Below are 20,499 nucleotides of genomic sequence, written 5' to 3'. Positions count from 1 at the left end.
CTTCCTCCAAAGGCTAAAGCTTTTGATCTTGGATGTAATACCCGGCTAGACTCCGGTATCGGAATTCCTACCGTCCGGTGGAATTTCGGATGTCGGAAACCTCTAGAAGGGTAAAAACACGTTTTATAAAATGTTTTCATGAATTTTAATGTTTTAAGTATGAAATTAAATGAGTTTTTGCATGAAAAGTCCTTGGAGGAAAACCCAGGTTCGGCCGCCGAAAGTCAAGTTCGGCCGCCGAAAGTCAAGTTCGGCCGCCGAACATGCATGCGTTTTGGAGGCATGTTAGGCCCCCGAAAGCATGAGTGAGGGAAGTCCAGGTTCGGCCGCTGAAACTCAAGTTCGGCCGCCGAACATGGCATGCATGCGGAAGCACTTTCGGCCCCCGAACGTGGCCTGGCCAGCCACCTATAAAAGGGTCACTTGGTCGAAATGGGCGAGCTTTCTCCCATTTTCGGCCACAGCTAGCTTCCGACCTCCCTCTTCCAAATCTAGTGTTCTTCCTTCAAATCCCCACCATTTTTCTTGAGTTTTAAGCTTGCATTGAAGGTTTTGAACTTTTGAAACAAGTTTTGGAGCTTTGGGAACTCAGGAGCTCATTTTCGTGGATCTCCAAGTTTAGGTCGTCTCCCTCTCGATCTTCAAGAGGTAAGAGCCGATCTTAAGCTCCTTATGTGTTTTAAATAAGTTTTATGCAAGATCTATGGGTTAGAATGCATGTTTAGGTTATGGTTATATTTATGGGTATAAATGTATGTTCTTGAGCAATGTGGATGCTTGATGTGTTGTAGATGGGGTTTATGTTGGTTTGAGGCCCTTAGGAACATGTATGCTTGTGTTTGTGTGTTGTAGAATAGGTTTGATGCATGTTTGATAAGTTTGGAGGCGAAATGTGCATTGGGAGCCAAGTTTCTGCCCTTTGGCAGAAACCAGGTTCGGCAGCCGAAGGACTTTCGGCCGCCGAACATGGCTGGGGAGGCAGCCTTTCGGCTGCCGAAGCTTGCCCCCGAAAGGAGACTTTCATCTCTGTCGGGCAGTTTCGGCCGCCGAAGGTGCCGCCGAACCTGCCTGACTTTCGGCTCTGGAGGGACTTTCGGCCGCCGAACCTGCCGCCGAAAGTGCCCTGTCCAAGCCTTCTTTGCATGTTTTTCCATGGTTGTTTCATGATGTTTTAGGGGGTTTTTGGGGAGTAGTTTATAGTTATGTTCAGGTATGTTTGGTCCCTCATTTGAGTCCACCTGTGTAGGTTCGGACCCGAGGAACCGAGGACCCCAGCAGTGAGTTCAGCTGCTTCGGTGTTGTCAGAGTCAGCCAGAGGTGAGTGGAACTAAACTTAATCTTTTAAATTAAATGTTTTATCATGTTTCATGCATCATGATTATGCAATAGGGTGAGTGCATTAGTTTCACGAATATGCCGCATTGCATCATGTGTTGTTGATGTGGGTGAATGTTGGATGACCCAATTAGTCCATGACAGGAAGACCAGGACCCCATTCTACGGCCTGGCACGGAAATGAAAGACCAGGACCCCATTCTACGGCCTGGCACGAATGTGGACTCGAAGACCAGGAGCCCAGAGGAGGCCCTGGAATAATGGTAAGTAATGTATGTATGACAGGAAGACCAGGACCCCATGCTACGGCCTGGCACCATGTTAGCTTGGACTAATTGGTGACAAGTTCGCCCAACCCTTATGTGAATTGTCTGTGTTATGGTGCATTTCATAGAGCATAGTATTAATGTGTTTTAATAGCTCCGCTCACTGGGCTTTTAGCTCACCCCTCTCCCTTTACCCCCAGGCTTGCAGGTACAGTATAGTGCGGGAGTTCGGATAGAGTAAAGAAGTCATGCTTATGTAATAGCTAGCAATGGACATGATCAAATTGTAATGTAAAAGTACAGTATAGTTATGTAATGAGGTTTATGGATGTTAGTGTGTGCTTGACTATAGAATGTTGTATCCCTTTTTACACATGATCTTGGTTATTTTATGTCACTTATGTAAACCAACTCAGCATATGTTTTGTCACCCATTGGGGACACTGATGAGATCCCACAGAGGGATCAATGTTATGTTAATGTTATGCACAGGTTGAGTTTGGTTGATGTTCATGGAAAGAAAAGTTTTAATTTTTATGCATGTTGTTGATCATGTATGGGATTATACAGGTTTACAGGTTTTATGTCAGGCTTGCTACGGGTCCCGGCGGCCTTAAGTCGACCCGAATCCTAGCGCCGGTAGCGGTCCGATTTTTGGATCGTTACAGAATGGTATCAGAGCCCTAGGTTCATATGGTCGGACCTAGAGTGTCGGGCTCATAGATGTTATAGAAGGTCAAGCACAATAGGAAAGATCATGTCCACTAGGATAGGATGTGGAGTCCTGTCTTGCATGATGATGTGAAATGCCATGATAATAAACATGTGCATTAATGATATGCTATGATATGTGATGTATGTGATGCGGGTTCATGTGTGCCCACATGAACCATATGATGCTAATGTTTATGTGTTGTGTACTGTTTTTCAGAAAACAGGATGAGAGGAACTCGTCGATCAGCAAGATTGACTGGAGTACCACCTGAGGATGAGGGCATGAGCGCCCGTCCTCCAGCATTGCCTAGGGCAATGTCTAGTAGGTCTAACCGAGAAAGAGCAGCAAGAGACCCTAGAAGGTCTTTGGATCTGGGTAGAAGCAGATCAGTCAGAGGAACAGTTCAAGGAGGAATGTCTGAGGGCATGGGGGATGATATGGATGTAGAGCAGAGGAGGGATGGCAGTCTGGGAGTTAGCATGTCTGAGGAAGGTATGGGAGAGTCCCAAGGAGGCACTCAGGCCTCGGGATTTGTACAGCCACCTCACTACCCACATTTCTCACAACATCCAGGGTATTCGATGGGAGGTACATCGGATTACCCTAGTTTCACCCCTTATCCCACACAGATGCCATACCCACCATACTACCCACCATACTCTCACTACCCAATGTATCCACCTCCACCCTACTATCCAAATTCAGCAAACCCTACCTCAGAAAATGTTGCACCACCTCCACCACCTGCAGAACCAGCAGCCCCAGTTGTTCAGCCACCTAGACCTAGCTCAGCCAGTGGGAGCAAGGTTAAGATGACCGACTACATGAAATTGGGTGCTCCCCAGTATGAAAAAGGGGATGACCCATTTGTGTATCTTGAAAGGGTTAAAGTAATCACAAATGAGATTGGGGCTGATGACAGTAGAGCCATTCAGATGGCCGGGTTCACGCTTAAGTGCAAGAAGGCACGGGAGTGGTTCACGAATTCTGTGAACCCGAAGGTGGACAGCATGACTTGGGAAGAGTTTGCAAACGAGTTTGCAGGATGGGCTTTTCCCGATAGTTCAAGGGAGCTGAAGATGATAGAGTTTGAACAGTTGAGGCAGACGGATGAAATGAGTGTAGAGGAGTACACCGACAGATTCTTGGAGCTATTGCCTTTTGCTGGGCAGAGTCTGGATACAGATTCGAAGAGGTCAAGGAGGTATGTCATGAAACTCCATTCCAGGTATTCCTCCTTGATTCAGTCAGTGGACAGGGAGAGCTTCCATGCCATAGTAGATATGGCCAAGAAAATGGAGGCCAGTGCCATCGTTCAGGGGACAGTTAAGCAGTCAGTGGCACAGTCTTCCGGTTCTAAACCTCCGGGTGGGGGAAGATTAGATCCCTCTACCCTGAGTGCAGCAGCTTCAGGCAGTAAGAGATGGGGTAAGCCCAAGGGTCAGAAGAACAAGTTCTGGAATAAAGTCAAGTCCAGTCTGGGATTTGGGAGTGGCTCAAGCTCTGGTGCGGATAATGCAGTTTGTGCAAGGTGTGGTAAGCCACACAGGGGAGTATGTCGGTTTGGGACGAACGCCTGTTTCAGATGTGGTCAAGAGGGGCATATGGCTCGAGATTGTCCAAGAGCAGTCCCGATGGCTCAGTCCCAGCAGACAGCTTCAGGCAGTGTAGCGCAGCCAGCAGCTCCAGCCATAACTCAGGCCAGTGGCAGAGGCAGAGGGAGAGGGGCAGCCTCTTCTTCAGCGGGTTTCAGAGGTGAAGGTCCATCAGCCCCAGCACGGATCTTCACAATGACACAGCAAGAGGCAGATGCATCTAACACCGTGGTGGCAGGTAACTTAATTATTGGTTGTTCAGATGTATATGCCTTGATGGACCCTGGTGCATCTCATTCTTTTATCGCTCCAAGAGCCGTGGGGAGGTTGGGTCTGATGACTTCTGGGTTAGAGTGTCCTCTCTGGGTCAGTGGACCCAAGTGTGATCCATCTGTGGCAGAGTCAGTCTGCCAGTGTAGTCCTGTGTTTGTTGAGGGAAGATGCTTGTCCGCCGATCTAGTGGTTCTAGATTTGACAGATTTTGACGTCATTCTAGGGATGGACTGGTTATCTACCCATGGTGCTACCTTGGACTGCAGGGACAAGGTAGTCAGGTTCAGAGGTCAGGATGGGTCTGAGGTTGTCTTCAGAGGAGACAGGAGGGGTACACCTAGAGGTCTGATATCAGCTCTTCAGGCTCGTAGGTTGCTCAGGAGGGGATGTCAGGGGTATTTGGCTCATGTGAGAGAGCTTGGCAGTCAGGTTAGAGAGCCCGCCTCGGTGCCAGTGGTTAGAGAGTTCTTAGATGTGTTCCCAGACGAGCTGCCAGGTTTACCACCTGCTAGGGAGATAGAGTTCGAGATAGAACTGATGCCTGGAACCCGACCGATCTCTATCCCTCCCTACAGGATGGCGCCAGCAGAATTGAAAGAGTTGAAGGAGCAGTTGCAGGAGCTGGTAGACAAGGGCTTCATCCGACCGAGTACCTCACCCTGGGGTGCTCCGGTTTTATTTGTGAGAAAGAAGGATGGATCCCTTAGGCTTTGTATCGACTACAGGCAGTTGAACAAAGTCACTACCAAGAATAAGTACCCATTGCCAAGGATCGACGATCTATTCGACCAACTAGCAGGAGCGGGTTGTTTCTCCAAAATAGATCTGAGGTCCGGGTATCATCAGTTGAGGATCAGGGAAGAGGACGTACCAAAGACAGCTTTCAGGACCAGATATGGGCATTTTGAGTTCCTTGTAATACCGTTCGGGTTAACCAACGCCCCTGCAGCATTCATGGACCTCATGAACAGAGTGTTTAGCCAGTACCTGGATCACTTCGTTATTGTCTTCATAGATGATATCTTGGTGTATTCCAGGAATGCAGAGGAACATGCCCATCATCTGAGGTTGGTTCTGCAGACTTTAAGGGAGCATGGCTTGTATGCCAAGTTCTCTAAATGTGAGTTTTGGCTGAGGAGTATTTCATTCTTGGGGCATGTAGTGTCAGAGAATGGGATAGAGGTAGACCCCAAGAAGGTAGAAGCTGTGGCTAACTGGCCTAGACCCACTTCAGTGACAGAGATTAGAAGTTTCTTGGGTTTGGCAGGTTACTACAGGAGGTTCGTTCAGGACTTCTCAAAAATTGCAGCTCCTCTGACCAGACTAACCAGGAAGAATCAGAAGTTTCTGTGGACCGACCAGTGCGAGGAGAGTTTTGAAGAGCTTAAGAAGAGGTTGACTTCAGCACCAGTGTTAGCTCTGCCATCTAGTGATGCAGACTTTACAGTCTTTTGTGATGCGTCCCGTGTGGGACTGGGTTGTGTGCTGATGCAGAATGAGAGGGTGATTGCTTATGCTTCGAGGCAGCTAAAGAAGCATGAGTTGAATTACCCCACACATGACCTAGAGATGGCAGCAGTAATTTTTGCACTCAAGATGTGGAGGCATTACCTCTATGGGGTAAAATGTGAGATCTTCACAGATCATAAAAGCCTGCAGTACATCCTGAGTCAAAGAGACTTGAATTTGAGACAGAGGAGATGGGTGGAGCTGCTGAGTGACTATGATTGCAAGATTCAGTACCATCCGGGTAAGGCGAATGTTGTGGCGGACGCCTTAAGCCGGAAATCACTCGGTAGTTTATCCCACATATCGGCAGAGAGGAGGCCAGTGGTGAAGGAGTTTTACAAGCTCATTGAGGAAGGTTTACAGTTGGAGTTGTCTGGTACAGGTGCCTTGGTTGCTCAGATGAAAGTGACACCCGTGTTTCTGGAGCAGGTGGCTCAGAAACAGCATGAGGACCCAGAGTTAGTAAAGATTGCCAGGACTGTTCAGTCAGGCAAGGACAGTGAGTTCAGATTCGACAATAAGGGGATCCTCCGCTATGGGAGTCGATTATGTGTACCAGATGACATTGGGCTAAAAGGAGACATTATGAGGGAGGCTCATAATGCAAGATACAGCATTCACCCCGGAGCCACCAAGATGTATCAAGATCTGAAGAAGGTTTATTGGTGGCCAGCTATGAAGAGAGAAGTGGCACAGTTTGTGTCAGCCTGCGAAATATGTCAGAGGGTGAAGCTGGAACATCAGAAGCCGGCTGGAATGCTTAACCCGCTACCTATTCCAGAGTGGAAATGGGAGAATATAGCTATGGACTTCGTAGTGGGGTTACCGGCGACGTCCAACAGATTGGACTCCATATGGGTGATTGTGGACAGACTCACCAAATCTGCTCACTTCATCCCTGTCAGGAGTGGCTATTCTGTGGACAAGTTGGCGCAGGTGTATGTTGATGAGATAGTCAGACTGCATGGGGTTCCTATTTCTATAGTGTCAGATAGAGGACCCCAGTTCACCTCCAGGTTTTGGCGGAGTCTGCAGAACGCCATGGGTACCAGATTAGATTTTAGCACTGCTTTCCATCCACAGACGGACGGACAGTCAGAGAGGACCATCCAGACCATAGAAGATATGCTAAGGATGTGTGTGCTGGACTTTGGCGGTTCTTGGAGGCAACATCTACCTTTGGTGGAGTTTGCCTACAATAACAGCCATCATGCTAGCATCGGGATGGCTCCATATGAAGCTTTATATGGGAGGAAGTACAGGTCACCTGTTTGCTGGGAGGAAGTTGGAGAAAAGGCCTTGGCAGGGCCTGAGCTAGTAGAGATCACCAGCAGGGTGGTACCCTTAATCAGAGAAAGAATCAAGACTGCTGCAAGCAGACAGAAGAGTTATGCAGACATCCGCAGAAGGCAAGTAGAGTTTCAGGAGGGGGATCTGGTATTACTCAAGGTGTCTCCAATGAAAGGAGTGGTTCGGTTCGGGAAGAAAGGTAAGCTGGCTCCACGGTACATCGGACCCTTCGAAGTCTTGCAAAAGATTGGGAATGTATCGTACAAGCTGGACTTACCTGCTTCTATGGCAAGAATCCACCCGGTTTTCCATGTTTCTATGTTGAGAAAATTCGTGTCAGATCCGGGCAAGGTTCTTAGTGAGCCTGATGTGGAGATCCAAGAGGATCTCACCTATGTTGAGCAGCCAGTACGGATCCTAGATACCCAGATCAGGAAGCTGAGAAACAAGGAAATCCCGATGGTGAAAGTCCTGTGGAACCACCACAATATGGAAGAATGCACCTGGGAGACACAGGAGTCCATGCTCCAGCAGTACCCTTATCTTTTCTAAGGTGAGTTTATTGTGAGTTTATGTGTTTTTGTAAGTATGTTATGTTGTTTGCTATGCATGTGCTGGTTGAGGAACATTCGGGGACGAATGTTCTAAAGGGGGGGAGAATGTAATACCCGGCTAGACTCCGGTATCGAAATTCCTACCGTCCGGTGAAATTTCGGATGTCGGAAACCTCTAGAAGGGTAAAAACACGTTTTATAAAATGTTTTCATGAATTTTAATGTTTTAAGTATGAAATTAAATGAGTTTTTGCATGAAAAGTCCTTGGAGGAAAACCCAGGTTCGGCCGCCGAAAGTCAAGTTCGGCCGCCGAACATGCATGCGTTTTGGAGGCATGTTAGGCCCCCGAAAGCATGAGTGAGGGAAGTCCAGGTTCGGCCGCCGAAACTCAAGTTCGGCCGCCGAACATGGCATGCATGCGGAAGCACTTTCGGCCCCGGAACGTGGCCTGGCCAGCCACCTATAAAAGGGTCACTTGGTCGAAATGGGCGAGCTTTCTCCCATTTTCGGCCACAGCTAGCTTCCGACCTCCCTCTTCCAAATCTAGTGTTCTTCCTTCAAATCCCCACCATTTTTCTTGAGTTTTAAGCTTGCATTGAAGGTTTTGAACTTTTGAAACAAGTTTTGGAGCTTTGGGAACTCAGGAGCTCATTTTCGTGGATCTCCAAGTTTAGGTCGTCTCCCTCTCGATCTTCAAGAGGTAAGAGCCGATCTTAAGCTCCTTATGTGTTTTAAATAAGTTTTATGCAAGATCTATGGGTTAGAATGCATGTTTAGGTTATGGTTATGTTTATGGGTATAAATATATGTTCTTGAGCAATGTGGATGCTTGATGTGTTGTAGATGGGGTTTATGTTGGTTTGAGGCCCCTAGGAACATGTATGCTTGTGTTTGTGTGTTGTAGAATAGGTTTGATGCATGTTTGATAAGTTTGGAGGCGAAATGTGCATTGGGAGCTAAGTTTCTGCCCTTTGGCAGAAACCAGGTTCGGCAGCCGAAGGACTTTCGGCCGCCGAACATGGCTGGGGAGGCAGCCTTTCGGCTGCCAAAGCTTGCCCCCGAAAGGAGACTTTCGTCTCTGTCGGGCAGTTTCGGCAGCCGAAAGTGCCGCCGAACATGCATGAGTTTCGTCTCTGTCTGGGAGTTTCGGCCGCCGAAGGTGCCGCCGAACCTGCCTGACTTTCGGCTCTGGAGGGACTTTCGGCCGCCGAACCTGCCGCCGAAAGTGCCCTGTCCAAGCCTTCTTTGCATGTTTTTCCATGGTTGTTTCATGATGTTTTAGGGGGTTTTTGGGGAGTAGTTTATAGTTATGTTCAGATATGTTTGGTCCCTCATTTGAGTCCACCTGTGTAGATTCGGACCCGAGGAACCGAGGACCCCAGCAGTGAGTTCAGCTGCTTCGGTGTTGTCAGAGTCAGCCAGAGGTGAGTGGAACTAAACTTAATCTTTTAAATTAAATGTTTTATCATGTTTCATGCATCATGATTATGCAATAGGGTGAGTGCATTAGTTTCACGAATATGCCGCATTGCATCATGTGTTGTTGATGTGGGTGAATGTTGGATGACCCAATTAGTCCATGACAGGAAGACCAGGACCCCATTCTACGGCCTGGCACGGAAATGAAAGACCAGGACCCTATTCTACGGCCTGGCACGATTGTGGACTCGAAGACCAGGAGCCCAGAGGAGGCCCTGGAATAATGGTAAGTAATGTATGTATGACAGGAAGACCAGGACCCCATGCTACGGCCTGGCACCATGTTAGCTTGGACTAATTGGTGACAAGTTCGCCCAACCCTTATGTGAATTGTCTGTGTTATGGTGCATTTCATAGAGCATAGTATTAATGTGTTTTAATAGCTCCGCTCACTGGGCTTTTAGCTCACCCCTCTCCCTTTACCCCCAGGCTTGCAGGTACAATATAGTGCGGGAGTTCGGATAGAGTAAAGAAGTCATGCTTATGTAATAGCTAGCAATGGACATGATCAAATTGTAATGTAAAAGTACAGTATAGTTATGTAATGAGGTTTATGGATGTTAGTGTGTGCTTGACCATAGAATGTTGTATCCCTTTTTATACATGATCTTGGTTATTTTATGTCACTTATGTAAACCAACTCAGCATATGTTTTGTCACCCATTGGGGACACTGATGAGATCCCACAGAGGGATCAATGTTATGTTAATGTTATGCACAGGTTGAGTTTGGTTGATGTTCATGGAAAGAAAAGTTTTAATTTTTATGCATGTTGTTGATCATGTATGGGATTATACAGGTTTACAGGTTTTATGTCAGGCTTGCTACGGGTCCCGGCGGCCTTAAGTCGACCCGGATCCTAGCGCCGGTAGCGGTCCGATTTTCGGGTCGTTACATTGGAGATTTGATCGCAGAGTCCAAATTTTATAATGTCGAGCCTCTTTTAGTTAACTCTCTATCCAATCCTTCTCCGTTTGATGCTTTCAACCTCGAGAGGTCGTTAACTTTGCCCCTCAACGGCCGCAACTTCCTTTCTTCCATGGCCACGACGTCGTTTGGGACCCTGCACATAGCTCATGGCCGTAAAATAACTTCTTCTGATTGGGCCTTGCACAGGAAGTCGACCATCCTTACCCAGTTCACGGCGATCGATTCTCTCCTGGCGATTTCGCCAACTCTTGCAGCCGCGGGAGTCACCGATTTCTCAGGGATGCAAATTTAGAAACATGGTCGGAAATAAATAGAGCGGCGGCGACAGCGGTAACCCCAGTGCGGTGCTTGTGAAGCCAATCCCTCTTAAGAATCCCGGCCGTAGGACTCGAGGGTGGGTCGAGAGGCGGAAGAGAGTTCTTATCAGCGGAGGACAGAAGGAGAGAGATCTCAGTGATGTCAGGCAAGACGAGGGTGTTGCTTAGGGGGCTGCTCAGAGAAGAGATGGGTGGTGATGAGGGAGTGGTACTCCGGACATCAAATTCGAAGGACTCGTGCCATGGAGCGCTGGTGACGCCGGTCATCCCAAGATCGATGGCGACGAAATCGGCAGTACCGACATTGTTCATTTCCGCGCCGACCTACAGGGTCGGATTGCTACCTGGTCATGCCGACCTCACTTCTTGGAGCTCGACCAGACCGGCGACTTCCTCACCAGATCGATGCATCTTTGCCACCATCACGTCTGTCCATTGGCCCATTTCCGCGTCGCGCCGACCTCACTTCTTGGAGCTCGACCAGACTAGCAACTTCCTCCTCAGGTCGGCGTGTCTTTGGCAGCTCGAGCTCCTTCTACTCTTGCTATTCCCACCATCCGACCTGCTTTTTTCTCACGGACTCCTCTTCTCTTTCTCTCGCCTCCTTCTTCTCTTTCTCTTTTCTTCTTTTTATATATATATATATATATATACAGCAGACCTCAGAATTTCGACAAATACATATATTCCTCACCCTTTTTTCCTTAAATAAAAAATATTCACCAGACTTCAAAGAAAAAATCAGCCGTAATAAAATCTAATAAATATTAAAATAAATTATCTGAAAGACCATCAAAATATTCTTTAGCACAATGAACCTTTCTTTTCAGCTGGATTATCTGCTCAAACTTTCGTACCCTATGTGGATCTCAATGGGTGGATCTGAAAACTTTTGAGATAGTAAATCTCTTTTGTTTCCCACAGACGGCGCCATTTGATATCTTTCAATCTCCCTGGGCTCCATATCCAATAGATCTGGTTCTCCCTCGTCCCCTATTATATGGATCTGATTCCTTTTTTGGGCTCTCTGATGGGTCTGTCAAATGGGTCTCTCCATATTTTCTTTGAGGAAAGGACCTGCAAAACAAGGGAAAATGGGGGTCAGGGGTCCACTGGGGATGCCCCGGCGGAGACCTTCCGACGTTCAAGTCAGGTTTCATGAATAAGAGTAGTGTCTTTAGACAAGAGCTACAGAGAATATAAAAATGGAGTCCAGGCCGGAGAGGAAAAAGAAGATGATACCCCATTGCAACAGAAGACTCCCCAGTATATAGTGCTTCCTGTCCTTGTCACTTAGGCCCGTACGTACGGGCGTGTCAGGTACCTGCTCCATGCGTAACGACCATTTAATGCTCTCTAGAGCGCATGCGGGTAGGGCTGGTGAGTGATTGGACCCACTCCCCTAATGGGCTTGTGCTCGTATCTGATTCGGATTGCTCCGGATTGCTGGTCCCGGGCTTGTGAAGTTGGGCCGTCTTTCAAGCGTATGGTCTGATGGGTTTTGGACTTGTGGCCTTCTCTTGGATCCGTCCTTATTCCTGGGCTAGGAAAGACAAGAGGTTATCAAATTGTTCGTAGTATGAATAAGCAAATTCACATTTCAAATTTGATTGGTGTGATTTTTCAGGAAAAAAATAATTTATAACATGGGATCATACCCATAAAAAACAGATTTTATATTAGACTTTTTTTTAATTAATTATTCTTAGTATGAATGAGCAAATTCACATTTCAAATTTGATTGGTGTGATTTTTCAGAAAAAAAAACAATTTATAACATGCGATTATATCCATAAAAAACAGATGACTTCATCTGACGATCTGATAGACTTGTTAAATAAAAAAACAAACGCAATTAAGCAGTTGGTGAGAGGAGTTACAATAAAAACAAAGTATGCAAATAAGTCTAAACGTTTAATTTATTTTTAACACAAATTTTAATTTAAGTTTAAAATTAATTTTTCAGTAAAATTAAAATATTTAAATTCTCATAATTTTGAATTAAATTAAGTTGGATTTAGTATTAAGTCCAGCAAATGGAATCGTATAATATTTATAAGAATTATTTTTATTTTTTTATTGAATTCCTGGAGACCGTTTTGCATGCAGGACATGTCAAAGAGCTAGAAGGCATGAAGTCAACATGTGTAAGAAAAGGAGAAGAAACAGCTCACCCTTATATATAAAAGATAGATTATTGATGTGTGGGATGTGAAAGTTTTCAAAATTTAATGAATATATACAGTGACGGAGCTAGAAACTTTTCTTTGGTAGGGCACCGCTGCGCACTGCTGTGACACCACATCATTTCCTTTCAAAGCATTTTCTGGTCGCTGGTACGGCACGTAATTCTTGCCGTACCTTTCCTCCGCCCCTGTCCTTTCTCCGCCCCTGAATATATATATATAGTTTTGAAAAATAAAATAAAATAAATTTTTTTATCTATGCAAATTTGTTACATTAGATATTATAAAAAGTTTTTAATTAAAGTTTAATCACTATATTTATTACAATATTTACTTAATAGAAAATCTAATGAAATAAAATATGTAATATTCAAAAAAAAATAAAAAATTCATAATTAAAGTCCTAATCTCACATATTATTGCAAATGTTAAACATTTCACTAGACTTAAACGAGTATATATCTTTAAAAATTAAATTTGATTTATATTAACAATATTTATATTCATTATAAATTTAATTAAAAATTAATATAAATTATACAAACTTATTCAAATTTAATAATTTTTATACGAATAAAATTTGAATTAATTTAGTTTTATATATTTTAATTAATAATTTATATAAAAATATTTTTCATTAATAATTTCATTAAAAAATTTCAATATTTTTAACAAAATATTTAAAATTTAATTTTTAAATAAAAATATATAAAAATTATAAATGTGATTATAAAATAAATATTTTTATATTAAATTAATTATTTATATAAACGACTTCAAATAAAAATATTTTATAAATAAAATTTAAATTCAACATAAATATTATTTTTTAAATTTAAATTTATTTTAAATTTAATTATAATTATTTAAATTTATCGTATTAAGTACCATCAGACTCGCTATTAAAAATACCCACTCATTAACATTTCTAATATTCACATTTAATAAATTGAAAGTCTATAACTTATGTCAATCTAATCACTGCTAGCTTTAACCACCACAACAAAACATTAAGTGAAAGTGATGGATCTATGCACATTACAATTAAGTTTGATAAATTTTATAAGAAAACAATATAAATTTAAAATATCTTTATTTTTTTTAAATATATTATAAAATAAAATAAACTAAAATGAGTAATAAAAGATCCTCATGTACAACGGAATATGTTTAATTTAAAAAATATATTTTGATGGAAATAATGCAAGCTCAATTCAAAAATACCTTTTCTTGAGATTAATCCATAATTTTTGGGTATGAAAATTTGATAAGCTAATTCCCACCATCTTCATAATCTCTTCATTTCTGTGATAGGTATTATGCATGAGCTACTTCTTATTATTATATCATGTTGCTGATCCATTTGTCACTCTGCAGTCCATCTGGCAATCTTTTTAGAAATAAAAACAAAAAAAATAGACTGTACACATATGGGTCCTGCATGCATGAACTGCCTTTATAAATATTAATTCAAATGCTTGTTTCATTCTTGTCATATTTCCATTTAAAACAAGAGAAACCCAGAAGAAGCAAACAAAGAAGAAAACCAAAACCTTCAGTTTTCTTCATGATCTTAAATCTTTTTTCTTCTTTTTCCTATAAATTTCTCTTGAACTTTCTCTTTGAAAATGGCTGCTTCAACTGGTACTGGGAGGCAGATGGTGATGAAGATTTTCAAGTGGCTGCATGAGCTGAAGCCAGTTTTATTAATGGTGTTGGCTCAGTTTTCTTTTGCTGGTGTTAATGTCTTCTACAAATTGGCCACCTATGATGGCATGAGCTTGAGAGTCATTGTTGCTTACAGATTCATTTTTGCTACTGTCTTCTTGACTCCTCTTGCTCTCATATTTGAAAGGTAATCAAATATTCAATTAATTAACTGCATGCTATATATAATTCTCATCTTCAATATTTCACAGAAAGAACAGGCCTAAGCTTACATGGACAATCCTGTTTCAAGCATTTCTCTGTGGTTTCTTTGGGTAGGTTGAAGAGTTCATTTAGTTTTATTTTCTAAATTTTTATATATATTAGTCTAGTAATTAATTAATTAATTAATACAGAGGATCATTGTCTCAAAACTTTTACTTTGAGAGTCTGGTATTAACATCTGCAACATTTGCTACTGCCATGGCTAATCTTATACCAGCCATTACTTTCATCTTGGCTGCTTCTTTTAGGTACTGTTCTCTACCTCTCATATTATTTTCATTTATTGGATAATTATAATATAATCCCTAAAATTTAGTAAAACTTACAACTTAAACCCATTATTTTAATAATAAAAAAAAGCTTAAATGGGTGATGTTGATGTGGAAGTTAGGTTGGAGAAGATGGGGATATCAACACTAGCAGGAAAAGCAAAGGTGGTGGGAACACTAATGGGCATAGGAGGAGCAATGCTATTAACATTTTACAAAGGAAGAGAGATTCACATCTGGTCAACACATATCAACCTGATGAAGCTTGTAACACCACATGGAGGACACGTGACAGCATCAGATGGCACCAGAGTATTGGGGTGTATATTTGCCATGGGAAATTGCATCTCATTTTCTCTGTGGTTAATAATTCAAGCAAAAATGAGTCAGAAATTTCCATGCCCATACTCAAGCACAGCACTCATGTCTTTCATGGCAGCTCTCCAATCTGTTGTTTATGCCTTCTGCTTTGAGAAAGATTGGAATCAATGGAAATTGGGCTGGAACATAAGGCTGTACACTGCTGCCTATGCGGTATTTCACTCAAATGATCTCAAAACATGATCAATGATCAATTTTACTCACTGGATTATTTTTATTTTTATTTTTATTTTTCTACTATTTAATTTTATTGGGATTTGATTTGATGATGCTTGTGTTGATTTATTATTGAAGGGAATAATAGTGCATGGGATGATGATAACTTTGATGATATGGTGTGTGAGGATCAAGGGTCCATTATTCACTACAATTTTTTACCCTCTTATGCTTGTGTTTACTGCCTTCTTCGGATCTCTTCTTCTTGACGAGAATTTACACCTCGGAAGGTATGTATAAATCTTTTTTCTCGAGCCATGGACTGTATACACTCAATCAATCAAATATGGTTTAAAATCATAAAGTTCAGAGTGTTTGACTTATGTTGCTTGATCGAAAAATTGCAGCATAATAGGATCAACGTTCATCGTGTGCGGATTATATGCAGTGTTGTGGGGTAAAGATGCGGAGATAAAGAAAATATCTCAACTCATTCCATTGAAAAGCTCTAGAGAAAATGAAACTAGTAAGAATGATAATGCTAAAAATTTATCATCTGGAGAAGAAGAGAAGATAGAGGCAAGAGAGGTATAGTCTCTCAACAAGCTCCAACATACTCGGTAGAGATGGTAGCAGTTTACTCTTCTGAATTTGTTTGTTGTGTTTTCATTTTGCTTTATATGCATAACAACTGACCTTTTCCGAGTTGAATCAAATTTTAGCACAAAAATTTACCATCCTTTAATCTTTACTAATGAAATCAAATGTCAATCCATGAAAATCATAATGCCCACAAAAGTTGTGGCATATCCTACAAGCCAAAAAGATAAGAAATAATGTTAGGAAAAAAAAATTTCTACCCACATTATACATATTATAGTCTCAAATATGTTTCTGAAAAGTGATCAAGTTAATAACAAAGCTGCAAGTGACTCGGAAACGGTCGAAAATCAAAACTGTACAGCAGATTCCATGGATTAAATAGCAAACTACACAAAGGAGAAAGGGTCAAAGCTTTGTTTATCTTCTGTGGACTCGAAGCTGACCAGCTTTTTGATGAACATTGGATCAAGTCTACTGTATGGATTTCTCTCACGAAGTCTTTTGAAGTATGAATCCTTCAGCCCATTTTTCCTAGCAATATCAGAACGCACCCAAGCTGGATAGTTTCCTGGTGCACCAGTGACTACTACAGTAGTATTCTTATTAGCCAAATTAGCCAGTGCCACCATTGCCTCAGGCTCAGTAGCTGATGAGGCATCCATCAAGAAAATGTGACTAAAATGTCCGGCAGCAATGCCTTCATTACAAAGCCGGAAGCTACTCACATAAGTTGACAATATCACTCTAAAATTCTGCAGTTCCTGAAGCCGAGGACAAGAAAAACATTCCCCTTTATAAACACATGATGAGAGTATATCAGTAGGCACCCCATCTATCTCTCGAAACGCAGCATTAGCTCGAAACATATCCGATTCAGGAATATGCCTCTTCAAGCTTCTTGTCAACAAATCACATGTGCTGTTAATAGGTGCACATATAAGAACTCGGTGCTTTTGAGAGCTTTGATAAATTTCCAGCACTGATTCTTGGACAAACAATCCAGTTTCTGATAGTTGTCTATTCTCATTCCATCTTGCTTTGGTTACACAGAGAGGGCCCTCAATGAGATAAGGTGGTGGCCCATGAAATGATAAGATCTTAGAATATGAAGGTGATGATGCAGAGAGTCTCATTCTGAAGTCACAATCAGGGAAAATGTAATCTTTAAATGAAGGATTTGAGGCAGCTTCAATGGCTTGATGAGCTCTTTTTAAACATACTCTGTTAAATGAGAAGCTAACATCATATTTGCAAGACGAATGATGCTGAGCATGAAAATCATCACCAAATTCAACTAGCACAGTTGTGCTTCTCGCCACTCGATATATCAAACCCTGGTTTGAATTTGAAAACAACTAAACGTTATGGATAAAATGGAATTTTTTGAGATAAATATACATGACCAGAAGGTCTTGTAGCTAACCTGAAATGGCTCAGATTTATTTCCCGAAGGTCTTGCAAAGACAAAGTCTCTTGATAATAGAAATGGCCGCCTCTCACAACAAGAGTCAATCTCAAATGTCACAAAGGTTTTATTGTGCTTCTCATCATTCTCTGTGAACTGTAATCGTCGGTCGAGGACTGATGCTTTTTGCAACTTCAGTGTGATATCCACCAATTTGAACTTGCTCCATTTCTGATTCATACAAAAACATTAACCAACCCAGTGGAAAAGGCTGAAGTTACTAGATAAACACACTGAATCAAAAATTTATGAAACCAAGAAACAATGACTTTGAGCACAAATGATATTGTAAATTGCAAAAAATTGCAGACTTAGAGGCAACAGCATGAACTGTGTACAACAGTTACTGTTTCTACATAAACGTATCTACTAAACAGAAGGTTATATATAAGGGAAATTCTTCCTTCGACTGAGTCTATACAACTGAGTATTCGGCCAGTTTGGTTTAAAATCGAATCGAATTAAATTAACCGAAAATTAAAATTTTAGTATTTGTAAAAATCAAACCGAACCAATTTTGGACAGAAATCGACTCGAATTGAACTGATCTAGTTCGGTTTGATTTGATTGGTTGGCCTTTTTATTTTGTTACATTTTATTTTTAGTATTCTAAAATTTAATTGAAGTATTTCAATATTGATTATAGTCTAATCTCTCTATATTATAAAAGAATAATATACTATTGCCATTAATTGGTTTGGTTTTTTTGATAATCGAACCGAATCGAAATAACCGAAATTTTTTAAAATAAAAACCAAACTGAACTGACAAAAATAAAAAAACTGAATTTTCAAATTAATTCGGTTCGATCTATTTTTCCTGTTTGAACCGAATACAGCTCATTCCTATCCTTCGATGTGGATATATAGTGTAAAATGAGAGTAGAACTCACATGGAACCCCATGTATTTACACTGTAAATTCATAAAGGCCCGGTCTAGTTCAGACAGTTTTCCGTTTTTGCGGTCCTATGTGTTTTTGCTGGTTCTGCTGCCAGATTTTTTTTTTGGCATTTTCTGCCATATGTTATTCTGAATAGTGAGCTTCTTATGCATTAATAAGATTTCATATGTTTTGATGCATACTAATGTGTTTCCTTAATCAACTAGATTATTAATGGAAATACTTGACATATGTTTAACATGGTCAGTACCTCAATATAGAAGTCTTCAGCATACAGAAGAGCAGCAAAATAATCCTTATATGTAGACATAGACAAGGGCTTCTTCAGAACTCCAGGCACCATGTCTTTCTTGATCAAATCCTGTATATCCTTGGGAATCATATAAATAGGTTCTGCATCCTTTTGAACTAATACATAATTGTCTTCTGTCTGTTGACCTGTGACATTTGAGGAAGCTGGAGCCAGTGTTGGCTTAAAAGATGGAAGGTTCTTGGAGGGTGATGGAGATGATTCGTAACAGGACCTTTGGACTTCAGGCATTTTGATAAAATTTGAGTAAGCTGGAGACAGTGTTGGCTTAAAAGATTGAAGGTTCTTAGAGGGTGATGGAGACGATTCATAATAGGATCTTTGGACTTCAGGAATTTTTATGAGATTTGAGGAAGCCGGAGTGAAAGTTGGCTTAAAAGTTGCAGGGGGGTTGGATGATGATAAAGAAGGAGTTGAGGAAGATGGAGGTTCTTTACGAATAGTTCTAAAAGAAGATGCTGAAGTTACAGAGGATAAAGGAGATGGTGTAGAAGAAGAAGGTGCAGGTTTAGGGAGGCCAATGGATGGATTTAAAGAATATGAAGGTGCTTGAGGGGATGGCTTTGATGGAGTTGAACTTGAAGAAGATGGTGGCAGCCAAGAGGGAAATGTTTCTGGACAATGGGAAGATGAAAAAACATATTTTCTATGACTATTTGAACTACTAGAGACATCATAAATTCTTTCCACAGAGTTAACATATGTGGATCCATTGTTTGCTGAATCAGTTGAGCTTGAACTGAAAATACTCTGAGACAGCCTTGATTCTCGTGAAGTGTTCCCATGAGATGCTTCCTCGTCTTTTTCATCTTTGTGATCTCCAACTCCAATAAGACGCAGAACACCCCGCAAAATTTCAAGAAACAGAGACATGTAGGCCTTCTGCCACCAAACATTCACAGGAAATACCTCCTCTGAAAATATAAAATATAACATAGCAATTGCAGGAAAAGAGAAAAACAGCTACGAAATTTACTAATGAAATTATGAAAAATGGTTGGTAAAGTAAAATAAAAAACTTTTACCCAACATTATAAACATCGACCATTTCGTAGCTACCTTTTTACTTTCTTATAGTTCTTTTGACCTTACTGAAACTAAGTATCACCTTCTATGGCTTACTTCCTAGAAGATTTTGTTCCTAGCACTACATCAGAAACTGGGAATCTGCAATTCTGAGCAGAGAAAATAAAAACTTGGTAACTTGGATTTCTTAAGGTCACTTCACCTGCTGCATGCATTTACCAGGACTAGACTGAAACACCAGTTCTAGTGAAGATGAGGAAGCTCAATCCCAGGATACAGTTGCTGGATTTGAAGAAATTATTAAGAACTCTTGAATCTAGGTATAAGTCTATTTTCTAACGTTTTGATGACTACCCAAAAGGAATAGATCAGAATAAATTGATTTTGTTTCTGGGTCATAGTAAATAACACACTCCATTCATGATCTGTGTTGATTTCTTAATTACTTCCCTAATTTTTCCCTCTCAAAGAACAAAATGACATGCAAATGAATGAGATCAACTGAACTTTCAATAGTTTGGTAGAAAAGATCAAAATTTACATGGACCAGGAAAAAATAATAATAAAATAAAATAGAATGAGTTAAAGGGGAGAAAGAATTTGAGTTACCTGAGACTCCCAAAACTATGAGAAATGAAAGAGAGAGCAAGACTCACTATGCACTCTGTAATATTTCCTTCGTGGCTAAGAATTGTAGTACATGCGAGTTCGTGGCTAAGAATTGTAGTACTGAGAAGGAAGAAGACAAGTGTAGATCACGCGAGTTCTTTTCCACTTCTTTTTTATAGATCATATACCCTAACTCCAACCCCAAATTTATATTATTAATATCCAAATTTATTTCGAATTCAATTAAAAATTAATTTAAACTATTATTTTCAAATTCAATTATTATTATCCTATTTATTTTTATATATTTTAATTAATAATTTATATAAAAAATATTTCTCATTAATAATTTTTATTTAAAAAATTTAATATTTTTAAAAAATATTTAAATTTAAA

The 20,499-nt window shown here is 41.1% G+C and overlaps 2 protein-coding genes across 6 annotated transcripts; one reads left to right on the top strand and one right to left on the bottom strand.

The window, feature by feature from the left end:
* The first annotated feature begins 13,936 nt into the window (after window positions 1-13,936).
* LOC110619209 (WAT1-related protein At1g25270) lies at window positions 13,937-15,925 on the top strand. Of its 2 annotated transcripts, none has more exons than XM_043958312.1 (6): window positions 13,937-14,305; window positions 14,379-14,432; window positions 14,514-14,630; window positions 14,774-15,185; window positions 15,327-15,478; window positions 15,596-15,925. In XM_043958312.1, the coding sequence occupies exons 1-6, from the start codon at window positions 14,079-14,081 to the stop codon at window positions 15,780-15,782; spliced, it is 1,149 nt and encodes a 382-aa protein (XP_043814247.1). In that variant the 5' UTR covers window positions 13,937-14,078; the 3' UTR covers window positions 15,783-15,925. The 2 variants fall into 2 exon arrangements, with proteins under 2 accessions (XP_043814247.1, XP_021618186.1); XM_021762494.2 differs by having other exon boundaries at window positions 13,938-14,305; window positions 14,370-14,432.
* Window positions 15,926-16,027: 102 nt separating this feature from the next.
* On the bottom strand, window positions 16,028-20,275 carry LOC110619208 (probable RNA helicase SDE3). Of its 4 annotated transcripts, none has more exons than XM_021762492.2 (4): window positions 20,104-20,275; window positions 18,409-19,382; window positions 17,215-17,427; window positions 16,028-17,125 (listed from the first exon to the last, which is right to left on the bottom strand). In XM_021762492.2, the coding sequence occupies exons 2-4, from the start codon at window positions 19,339-19,341 to the stop codon at window positions 16,178-16,180; spliced, it is 2,094 nt and encodes a 697-aa protein (XP_021618184.1). In that variant the 5' UTR covers window positions 19,342-19,382; window positions 20,104-20,275; the 3' UTR covers window positions 16,028-16,177. The 4 variants fall into 4 exon arrangements, with proteins under 4 accessions (XP_021618184.1, XP_021618185.1, XP_043814246.1 ...); XM_021762493.2 differs by having other exon boundaries at window positions 18,409-19,350; XM_043958311.1 differs by having other exon boundaries at window positions 18,409-19,347.
* Window positions 20,276-20,499: the final 224 nt, after the last annotated feature.

Source organism: Manihot esculenta, chromosome 7 (genome assembly GCF_001659605.2).
Source record: "Manihot esculenta cultivar AM560-2 chromosome 7, M.esculenta_v8, whole genome shotgun sequence".
In the NCBI taxonomy this organism is placed as follows: Eukaryota; Viridiplantae; Streptophyta; class Magnoliopsida; order Malpighiales; family Euphorbiaceae; genus Manihot; species Manihot esculenta.
The sequence above is the reverse complement of the archived record's forward strand: the minus strand, read 5'-3'. Positions and strand labels throughout refer to the sequence as shown.